This window comes from Lepeophtheirus salmonis, chromosome 4, assembly GCF_016086655.4.
Source record: "Lepeophtheirus salmonis chromosome 4, UVic_Lsal_1.4, whole genome shotgun sequence".
NCBI classification, from domain to species: Eukaryota; Metazoa; Arthropoda; class Copepoda; order Siphonostomatoida; family Caligidae; genus Lepeophtheirus; species Lepeophtheirus salmonis.
In genome coordinates this window covers 25,310,058-25,320,807 of record NC_052134.2, presented here as the reverse complement: position 1 = coordinate 25,320,807, position 10,750 = coordinate 25,310,058, and the positions used below count along the sequence as shown (strand labels likewise).

The window sequence follows — 10,750 nt, the reverse complement described above, 5'->3', positions numbered from 1 at the left end:
TTATTGACTATGTAATATTGGAAAACTTAATTATCATACCCAAGTCTTTAAGTGAAGAAACTAGTTTGAAGTTATTATAGCCTATAATAACTTCAGTACGAAGTTATTTCCTTATTATTCAAAGGCTGCGAGAATTGAATTTCAACTATCCTCTGTCGCTGTCGCCAATTTCGAGATAGAAAGAGAAAATATGATGTGTGAGAAAATATATACAGTCTAACCTAAACGTAAACAGATACCCGTCAGTGTTGGATGTGGCATCTAGCTATATAAACATAAAGTTCCACCAAATGCACCAACGAAATAAATTAATGTTTCTATTTACCTTAATTAATAACATTCCTTTTTCAACTCTGTCAAGTTGATTTTCATTAATATTAAAAAATTGTTAAAATATTTCCTTTCTAAATCTAATTAGAAGAAACGAACGTTTATAATTTTTATTGATACCTAAGAAGAATATTTATACTTTATCTCACGGCTATACTTAAGTATAATTGGTGAATTATATATTTATCATTAATTTAAGTTGACATAAGCTAGGACAATTTCTACATTTATAATCTTGCCTTATCAATATTTTAACATTTTTGTATGAACTTCAATTAATTTTTATCTGATTTTGAACAGAATAAATATAGTATTATCATAATTGTAATGCATATTTCAACGTAGTTACAACTTTGAATGATTTTTAGTTTGTATTTGATCGATATCTCACATTCAGTCATGATATTGAAATTACAAAGTTTGAATAGGTTTCAAATATTTTGTATAAAATTCATTTTCTGTGAGGATAGACGTGAAGAGCTCGGCTCGTGAGCTATAGCCTCATTCCTAATCTTACGACGCTCTGACGTCAGAGAACATCTCTCAGTATTACGTTTATATTGTATTATGTGATATCATTTTATATCACATAATATAATATTATCTATATCACTGATATAGAGAACATGTTTGAGAAATTAAGAAGAATAAAATTATATATTATAAGATAACATTTTACATTGTTTAATTGATCTTATGGTAATCCCATATTCTCTTTGATAAAAGTAGTCTTATCTTATCATCCACAGAACAACTTTGACCAATAGTTAGCATGGACATGGATAAATTGTTTCAAGATTTTTGGGAATGGAGACTCTTACAAAGTCCAGAGTATGCTTCACTTGTAAGTTATTTCACGTCGAGGGTGTAGGTCTATTCTATGTCTACATTTTTTCTAATTAGGTTGGTGAATCCAAGTATAACGATGGTTTGGAGGATTTCACTCTGACGCGATTCGAAGAAAATGTACAACAATGCAAAAAGTTTTTGATCAAGGCCGAGGAACTCTCGTCAACCATAGAAAATGATAATGACAGGGTTACATTGAAAATCTTTGCAAATCAGTTAGAGACTTTCATTGATGGTTCCGAGTTTCAAGGATATTTTTATCCAGTTTGCTACTTGGAAGGAGTTCAAATCGACTTTCAAAGACTCGCTGAATGGGCAAGTCCAAAAAGCCGAAAAGACTTTGAGGATTTAATAAAAAGATATCAAAAATTCGACAAATATTCAGAACAGATCATCGAGATGTTGAAACTTGCTGTACTAGAAGGCAAAGTGTATCATAAAATTTCTATGGTAAGGAGTTGATTCCTATTTATATTTTGTCACACTAAAGACAATGATCATTTTAGGATGGAGTTTTGAGTCAAATTGAACGCCATATTACTCCTACCTCTCCCAAGGAGACAGTTTTTTGGAAACCATTTGAAAGTTCATTCCCCTTAGAAATGAGTGACTTACTTCCAAAAGCTGAACAGGCAATCACTGATTCCGTCCAGTCTGGTTTTAAAAAACTACACGCCTACATCAAAAATGAGTATTTGAACAATACGAGATCAGAAATTGGTTGTACTACATTGCCTAACGGTAAAAAATACTACGCTGCTCTGCTTAAATTCCATACGTCCACCAATTACACAGCCGAAGAGATCCACAATATAGGTCTCAAAGAAGTTGAAAAAATAGAAAATCAAATGAAAAAGGTAAATAGTAGGTTAATTAAATGTTTATTATTTGAAAAGTTAATACAGTTCTTCAAATCCATTATATGTATAGATTGTAAATGAAACAGGAAACGGCTCGACAAATTTAAAAGAATTTGCTAATAAATTACGTAATGCTCCGGAATTTTTTGCTAATTCATCTCAAGAATTATTGTCAATTTTTGATAGAACAATTAGTGAAGAGATCAATCCCAGATTGAGTAAATTATTTTGGAAAACTCCCAAGACCAAATTAGAGTAACTATTACAGAATCATATTTTCTATTGTCATTAAAAATATTTTGGCTTGCAGAATTGTAGAGAGTACTGAGGCCGATAGTCCTGCAGCCTTTTACATTCAGGGGACAAAGGATGGGAAAAGACCAGGAAGATTCTATGTGAATACTCATAATTATAAATCCCAGTTAGTATATAATCTAATTATTTATGATTTTCAGTACATCAATTAAGCTATATTTTTTAGGCCTATATATGAATCCATTTCTTTATCGTTACACGAAGGTAATCCTGGACATCACCTACAAAGTTCATATCTTTTAGAACAACCTGACCTCCCTCAATTTCGTTCTGCTATGGAAGATCGCATCTACACTCAAGCGCCCTCTCGTTTTCCCATTGATACTGCTTATGTTGAAGGTTGGGCTCTTTATTGTGAGGAACTTGGATTTGATTTAGATTTGTACGACAATCCTTATGAAAGGTAAGACATTATCATATGGAGTTCATTCTCTTTAATTTCGATAAATGACAACATCTCAATAGATATGGCCACTTATCGGAGGCTGCTTTTCGTGCATGTCGGCTGGTTGTTGATACAGGAATGCATGCCCTCGGATGGAGTCAAGAAAATGCTATTCAGTATATGCACGATCATACTGCTGCTAGTCTGGAAAATATTGAGAGCGAAGTTAAAAGATACATCACTTGGCCTGGTGAGTTGTCTGTTCATACTCCATAATATATGTTTTGTAAATTACAAGGTCTCTTATGATTAACATATTATGCTTATTTTCAGGACAGGCAACGGGTTACAAAATTGGTCAGCTTAAAATAAGAGCTCTGCGTGAGATTGCAGAAGCTGCTTTGAAAGAAAAGTTTGATATACGAGACTTCCACGAAATTGTTTTAATGTCTGCTGGTCCCCTGGATATTGTTGAAGCTGAAGTAAATAGATACATTCAAGAAATGTTGGAGAAAAATTGATATCTTATTATTTATTTAACTTTATATACATATTATGTATATCCGTTATGTAATTAAATTCTATTTTTTTTTTTATTGAAATATATTAAATTTGCTTTTTAAAATCATTTAGACCTTTAGATATCCATTCCAAGTGCTATGGTTCATTCTGCAATCCCCACCAAAGTATTCGAATGTATTTTTTATTTTATTCATATAACTATAAAAAATTATTTATAAAATGTCCAAAATTTTAAAGTAAATTTCCTTCATTAGTCACTAAGATAAGGGTGTCAAAATTTAGCAGGAATGATCACATTCATTTCTAAGCTAGAAAACCTATTATTTATACTCAATCATTATAAAATCACTGAATCTTAATATTATATTCAATCTTCTACTTATTTAAAAAATTTCACTTCCAAAGAATTTGTTAACTTCTTGATAATATGTGGTCAATCTCCAATTAGAGATAATTGGTGTGAAAGAGCAATCATAAAAATGAGGTTGCGGGGAATAGTAACAAAGGTCTTTGTTAATAAATTCCTCTTTACAAAACTACATTTGTTTACTTAAAAAATAAACAATCTCTAATTTGTAAATCCTAATGTTATTTAATTTATTATAGTTAAAATTAACTAATTACTTAGGTCCCTCTGAGTTGGCATTATATATTAATTATCATTATTATATTCCTAGTGATGTGTTCCAGAATTTCTATGGGAATATTTACATTTTTTTAGACTCCCTTCAGAAAAATATCAATTATTAATTTCTTAAATGTTTTTTTGCCGATCTTTCCTCGTTAAAACGAACTCTAAAGTATTTTTCAAGAGAAGATGTTTCTTGGATAGTAAAATCCGCATAAAAGAGGTGGATCTCTCCAAAATACCTCCAGATTATATTCGTAATATAAGTATAATTGCCCATGTGGACCATGGAAAATCAACTCTTGCAGATAGAATCCTGGAATATGTTGGAGCCATCGACAAGTCTGTCGACAATAAGCAAGTGCTTGATAAACTTCGAGTTGAGCGAGAACGAGGCATTACTGTCAAAGTAAATACAAATTTATACAGGATTTTTACTGAATAATTTGATTTCATTATATTCCAACTTTGCAGGCACAAACTGCTTCGATCATTTACTCCAAGGGCAATATGGAATACTTGATCAATTTGATCGATACCCCTGGACACGTAGATTTTGCATCCGAAGTGACTCGCTCACTTAAAGCATGTCAAGGAGTTGTTCTTCTCGTTGATGCAAATCAGGGCGTTCAGGCTCAGACCATGTCCAATTTTTTTGCAGCCTTTTCCGAAGATAAAGCTATTATTCCCGTATTAAATAAAGTGGATCTTCCTAAAGCTGATCCTGAAGAAGTAAAGAAGCAAATGCTTAAACTTTTTGAAATTGACCCTAATACAGTAATTCATGCCTCTGCAAAATTTGGTATTGGTATTGTTGATATTCTTAATAGGGTAATAAGCGATGTACCTCCTCCACCTGTTGGTCGTTCTGATCATAAATTTAGATGTTTCCTTCAAGATTCGTGGTATGATCGATTTAAGGGAGCAACCAATCTTGTTCAAGTAACTGAGGGTGTATTATCTATTGGCATGACCATCGCTTCAAAAATGACTGATAAGTCTTATAGCATTAAATCCTTGGGTATTATATCGAAGACGCTCTATTGCTTTTACTTTAACAAATATAATTTATTATTTCAGGCTTGCTCACTCCTGACGAATTTCCTGTAGCAAAAATATATCCTGGACAAATGGGATACATGGCATGTAATATGAGATCACCTAAGGATGCAATAATCGGTGACACTTTTTTTGATAAATCTCAAGGCTCAGGGTCAGACATTGAGCCCGTAGTTGATGTTATCCCATGTAAACCCATGGTTTTTGCTGGATTTTATCCCATAGATCAAAATGAATATGTCAAATTAAAAAGTGCTATTGAAAAAGTCTGTCTTAATGATGCAAGTGTTTCAGTTACACCCGAGTGTTGTGTCTCTCTTGGTCAAGGTTATCGTTTAGGTTTTTTGGGGATTCTTCATTTAGAAGTATGTTTGTACTTTTAAAAGTGTATGGTTTTGAAAACATCTCTAACTATAGGTATTTTCTCAAAGATTGGATGATGAATATGGTGCTCAGGTCGTGATTACTTCTCCGTCTGTCCCTTACAAGCTCAAAGTCACAGGTCAATCAGATCTTGTTTTAATTTTAAATACTAGTAATTGGCCTGACAAAAATATCGAGGAATATCATGAACCAATGGTTAGAGGTATCATTTTAGCACCGTCGGACTACTTGCGGGCATGTTACGGACTTATACAAGAATACCGTGGTAAAGAAGTTGATACGGAATATATTGATGATACTAGAGTTAAAATTGATTTATCTATACCTCTCAATGAGATTTTGACTGAATTTTTCAATGAGCTCAAGGTATGCTCCTAATTAAGATACATAACTGAGTGTAGCTAATTATAGGACATTTACTTTAGTTAAGAACATCTGGTTTTGGTTCCTTTGATTACAGTGATGACGGATATAAACGAACTACTCTCACTAAAGTCGAAATACTAATCAATGGAGAGCCTATGAATGAATTGGCCAGGATATGCCATATTTCTAAAAGTGACGAAATTGCAAGGAAAACTTGTGAAACCCTCAAAGAATTAATGCCACGAAGGCAGTTCCTTGTGACTATACAAGCTAGACTGAATGGCCGTATAATTGCCCGTGAGAATGTTAAAGCTCTTAAAAAAGATGTCACTGCTAAATGCTACGGAGGAGATTTGTCTCGACAGCGAAAGCTTCTTAAGAATCAAGCTGAAGGGAAAAAGAAGCTAAAGGAATCTGGGAAGGTGAAGATTTCAAAAGACACTCTTATAAAGTTGTTATCGAAATAGGCAAATCAAATTGCCGAATTTGAATTCATTCAGTTGCTTGTTAGTCAAATAATAAAATAAAAAATCTGTAATATCACTTTTTTTTAAATTTTACTCTTCATTTTTATATCCACAATAAGAGCAAAATGTGAGTAGCTAAGATTTTTGGACATGTCGCTTGTAATTGGTTATTTTCCCTCTCCATAATTAGCATTCTATCCGTTTAGTAACTTGTAATTCACATTTAGATTAATAGCACTGATACCCGTTGTTTCGATAGAGAAATAATTTTATTTGGAAACAACATTGGCAATTTTTAAACCCCCCTTCCCTTGTCGTCAAGCATCACGGTTGGTTTTTTGGATGCCCTTTTGGAAAATTAAACTCCAATTATATGAAAGTGGTATCGATTTATTGACGTTTTAAAAAAATAATTATTATATTCTGGTTAATTGTAAGGAACATACAAAGTTGTTCACAATACGCAGAAAAATATTTCATGTGATGCATTAATCATTTATTTTCACCAAAAATCCCTTGAAAAATGTCAAAAAACACAAATTTGATAATATCTTGTATGGTTTGCATTTTACACATATTCAAGCATATATATATGGTGAATCGTAAAAATAATGTAATAACAAAAATATCTTAAAGAAAAAAAAATTCTTTAAAAAAAAACCTACTCGCAAATTTGTATTGAGTTTGTTTGATCAAAGTTCTAGCAAAATGGAAGAAAAAATATCTTATGATAGAATATAATTAAATTGACTTTTTTTCATTATGACAATCAGATTTTGACAATTTTCTAAAAATTTATGCTCGTTTTTTGTGGTTATTTTTATATGTTAAACTGTCCTAGAAATTCGTTTAACCTAAATTTTTGTTTTTTTACTATCTTGGCGATTTAATTGATCAGATTTTTATGATAATATATTGATGAACTCCTCTATTTTATTTTTACCCCTATGGCCGGGAAAATCATAAGAAAGGAAAAGGTTGCGTTAACTTTTTTTCCAAATTTCTAGGAACGAGTTTATGATAAATAAACTATCACAACAAAAGAATAAAAGGGAGAATAAAAAGGCTATACATAATTTTATAAAAATCAAAAAGCGGCATTTTGATTCTATCAAGTTTAATCAATTATCAGTAAAATTGACCATAAACTATCACTACTTCTGAATCGGATAATTATTTAACATCAAATAACTAATAATTAAGTATCCAAGGTACGCTCAGTTAGACTAATTATACAGATATTTCAAATTTCATAGGACTTTAAATTTTGTCTTAAATGCAAGTAACCTTATTAGTTAGTTATTGGTGGCTGTTGACATTAATGGATTTGTGAATGTTAGGGGGATGGCAATTTGTCTGATCAATAGCATTAATTATAATTCCTTCATAATTTAGATTAAAACCTACATTGAAAATATCATTAAATTGGAAAATTCTATAAGAACTAAATAGTAAATTATAATATATTTGTTTTTATCAAGGTTAATATTGATTAACCTTGGTTTATATGAATTTTCTAAATGTATAAGTGACCAAAAGGGGCAAAACCTTTTTAATTTGTCTACTCTAGTAATTCGTTCATAAGATGAACATAGAAGAAAAAGTGAAATGGATGCAGCAGATGTTTAATGAAGTGGAGTCTTGTTCATCTGAGGACGAATTAAGTAACATTGAAGAGACTCCTCTTGTTCTGAGTGAAGATGATGATTTTGTGGAAGAAGACATTCATATTTTTGGTTATGATTGTAATGAATCAGAAAATCAAAATGAGTCAGATCCAGTTCAAGCTAAAAGGTCTAAATTAGAATGTCAGAGGGGAAAGGATGGTCAAACTTTTTGGTATAACGATGATGACAGATCTTTCAAGATTCGTTATCTCTCAAGTAACATTCTTCATTTCATACCCGGATTAAAAGGACCATCACTCAATGCCAAGTCTTCGTGCGACTTATGGGACGTCTTCTTCACTCCAGACATTATTGATCTTATTGTTAAGCATACAAACTCATTAATTGCCGAAGATAGGAGTGAGTGTATAAAGTCTCCTCGGACGAATACGGATGCTAAGGAAATCAAAGCTGTTATAGGGCTTCTTCTCTTAACTGGAACCTATCATTCTTATCGGCTTCATTTAAACGATATTTGGAAATCTGATGGATCTGGAATCGAAATATTTAAACTCACAATGCCTCTAGATCGTTTTCGATTTCTTTTGAGCTGTTTACGTTTTGGGGAAAAGGAGTGTCAAAACGAACAGAAAAAACATGATAAACTTGCTCCCATTCGGCAAGTGTTTGAAAAATTTGTGGATAACTGCAAAAATAATTACATTCCAACCGAACACATGACCATAGATGAAATGTTGGTTCCCTTTAGAGGTAGTTGTTCCTTTAGACAGTATGTACCAAGTAAACCAGCTCGTTATGGAGTTAAAGTCCATGCCCTTTGTGATTCAAAAACTTTTTACGTATATAACATGGAGATATATGCCGGTTTACAGCCTGAAGGCCCTGTTGAAGCAGATATGGAATTTAATTCATCCAAAGCCGTGGTCTTGCGACTAATTTCAGATATATCTGGATCTGGTCGAAACATTACATTTAACGATTATTGGTATACTAGTATTTTATTAGTTAAAGAACTTTTAGAAAATCACAACATAACCTCTGTTGGAACTTTACGGAACAACCAAAAAGAAATCCCTCCGGAATTTTTGAATGTAAAAAATAAACAAAATTTTGGAAGCATGTTTGGATTTAATGGTAAATTGACATTGGTACCGTTTATTCAAAATTGCAAAAACAAAAAGAAACATGTTATTTTAGTCAGTAGTATGCATCATGAATCGAATAGTGATTTAGATACCGACGTCATTAAAAAGACTGAAATAATATCTTTTTATAATTCAACAAAAGTTGGAGTTGATATCGTAGACCAGATGGTAAGCAACTATAGTTCATCTCGAAGTAGTCGTCGTTGGCCTCTTACGATTTTTTTTTCTTTAATCAATATTGCAAGTGTAAATTCTTATGTCCTGTATCTTCACAAAAATGAAAAGAAATTAAAACGCCGTTTGTTTATTAAAGAAGTGGCCTATGAATTGATAAAGGACAATTTACTAAAAAGATTGCACAATGTACATGTTCCCACAAAAATAAGAAAGAGAATATCAGAAATCCTCAACGTGGATATACCATCTTCATCTCCAGAAAATTTAACTATTGTTTCACTCAAAAGATGTACTCTCTGCGGACGATCAAAAGATCGAAAAGTTAAGACTAGATGCAATTCGTGTTATGATTATGTTTGTAGTGAACATAGTCAAACAACCTTAAAGTGCAACATTTGTAAGGATATCAGTTAATGATTTCATTTTGTACCTTAAGTTTCATGCCATAATATTTAAATGTTTTATCGAAATAATCTTCGACCTGTGTCGTTTAACTTGAGTGTATACTTGCCTTAAAATGTCCAATATTTTTCATGATGCAACCAAAGGAAATGCCTTATATGTCAAAATAGATATATTTAGTGAAAATATAGATATACTTGGTGAAATTGCTCATTTGACATAAATTGTATCTGAATATCTATAGATAGTTTTAAAAGTAGATCTTTGAATCTACTGATTATTGTGGCTTTTCCAAAATAATTAATGAATCAGTTTATTATTGATTGTCTTACTACTTGATGAAAATATAAACACAAAATTGAATACAAAATAATCTGTTTAATTGAAAATATATTGATTTAGTCATCTGATTTATTATTCTTTGGTGGAAAGATCTTAACTATTCTATTTGTGTCTAACTTAATATATTTATAATTTCATATTTCAAAGTGATTATGATTATTATTTATGAACTATCTTTTATATTATACAAATTATTATTTTCATCAATAAATGTGCATTAGTAAAAGTATTATATTAGGCTTGTTTTTTATAAATAAAATTTACAAATGTTATGGTATTCTACACATAACTCAGTTAGGAAATCTATTTTAGATAAAGACCTTATCTTGGATTTATCTTTGGGAGAGAAGTTGACTTTCTAATAAAAAATTTTTATCGAAGTTAAGTTGTTGATTTTATTTATATACTCTTTTTGGCATACATTTTGAATGACAAAAATTGTACATGCTACTTCATTAAATAAATCTTTTTTTAACTGTTAAGACGATTAAATATATATAAATTCATATTTATATAGGTGCATAGTTAGATTTACGTGATTTTACAATACATATTGGAAGTAGTACCTTACTCATGAGATATTATGAAAATGTATATATAATAAAATCAATGTCCTTATGGCCAGTATATTATCTTATATTATTTCTAAACTCCTTTGGTGCAATAATTGAGCTTGTATTCCAAATTATTTATTAAACGATCGGATAAATTAGACTCAAACAGCTTATATCTAATTGGATCTCATAACGTGAGTAAATAAGCCACTCGAATAGTGTTTTTAATTAGGATGACTTAATATGTTTCGAGTAATTGGTAAGTTGTTTTCTTACTCCATTAACTCCCGAAAAGATCCATTCATTTCACACTGGATAAAAGCACAATTGTTAATCT

The 10,750-nt window shown here is 31.1% G+C and overlaps 4 protein-coding genes across 5 annotated transcripts in view; all 4 read left to right on the top strand.

Annotated features, from left to right (window-relative positions):
• ENGase (cytosolic endo-beta-N-acetylglucosaminidase) overlaps window positions 1-10,750 on the top strand; it is a 212,235-nt gene that overhangs the window by 64,424 nt on the left and 137,061 nt on the right. The window lies entirely within an intron of this gene.
• LOC121115626 (uncharacterized) lies at window positions 482-3,367 on the top strand. Its single transcript, XM_040709707.2, has 9 exons — window positions 482-500; window positions 1,080-1,174; window positions 1,234-1,629; window positions 1,686-2,036; window positions 2,110-2,294; window positions 2,350-2,460; window positions 2,521-2,757; window positions 2,820-2,989; window positions 3,073-3,367. The coding sequence occupies exons 2-9, from the start codon at window positions 1,103-1,105 to the stop codon at window positions 3,258-3,260; spliced, it is 1,710 nt and encodes a 569-aa protein (XP_040565641.1). The 5' UTR covers window positions 482-500; window positions 1,080-1,102; the 3' UTR covers window positions 3,261-3,367.
• On the top strand, window positions 3,799-6,241 carry waw (Translation factor waclaw). Its single transcript, XM_040709706.2, has 5 exons — window positions 3,799-4,298; window positions 4,364-4,910; window positions 4,970-5,313; window positions 5,366-5,698; window positions 5,758-6,241. Exons 1-5 carry the CDS (start codon window positions 4,020-4,022, stop codon window positions 6,163-6,165), a joined length of 1,911 nt encoding a protein of 636 aa, XP_040565640.1. The 5' UTR covers window positions 3,799-4,019; the 3' UTR covers window positions 6,166-6,241.
• LOC121115624 (piggyBac transposable element-derived protein 4) lies at window positions 7,192-10,096 on the top strand. Of its 2 annotated transcripts, none has more exons than XM_040709703.2 (2): window positions 7,192-7,376; window positions 7,736-10,096. In XM_040709703.2, the coding sequence occupies exon 2, from the start codon at window positions 7,751-7,753 to the stop codon at window positions 9,527-9,529; it is 1,779 nt and encodes a 592-aa protein (XP_040565637.1). In that variant the 5' UTR covers window positions 7,192-7,376; window positions 7,736-7,750; the 3' UTR covers window positions 9,530-10,096. The 2 variants fall into 2 exon arrangements, with proteins under 2 accessions (XP_040565637.1, XP_040565638.1); XM_040709704.2 differs by lacking the exon at window positions 7,192-7,376 and adding an exon at window positions 7,396-7,616.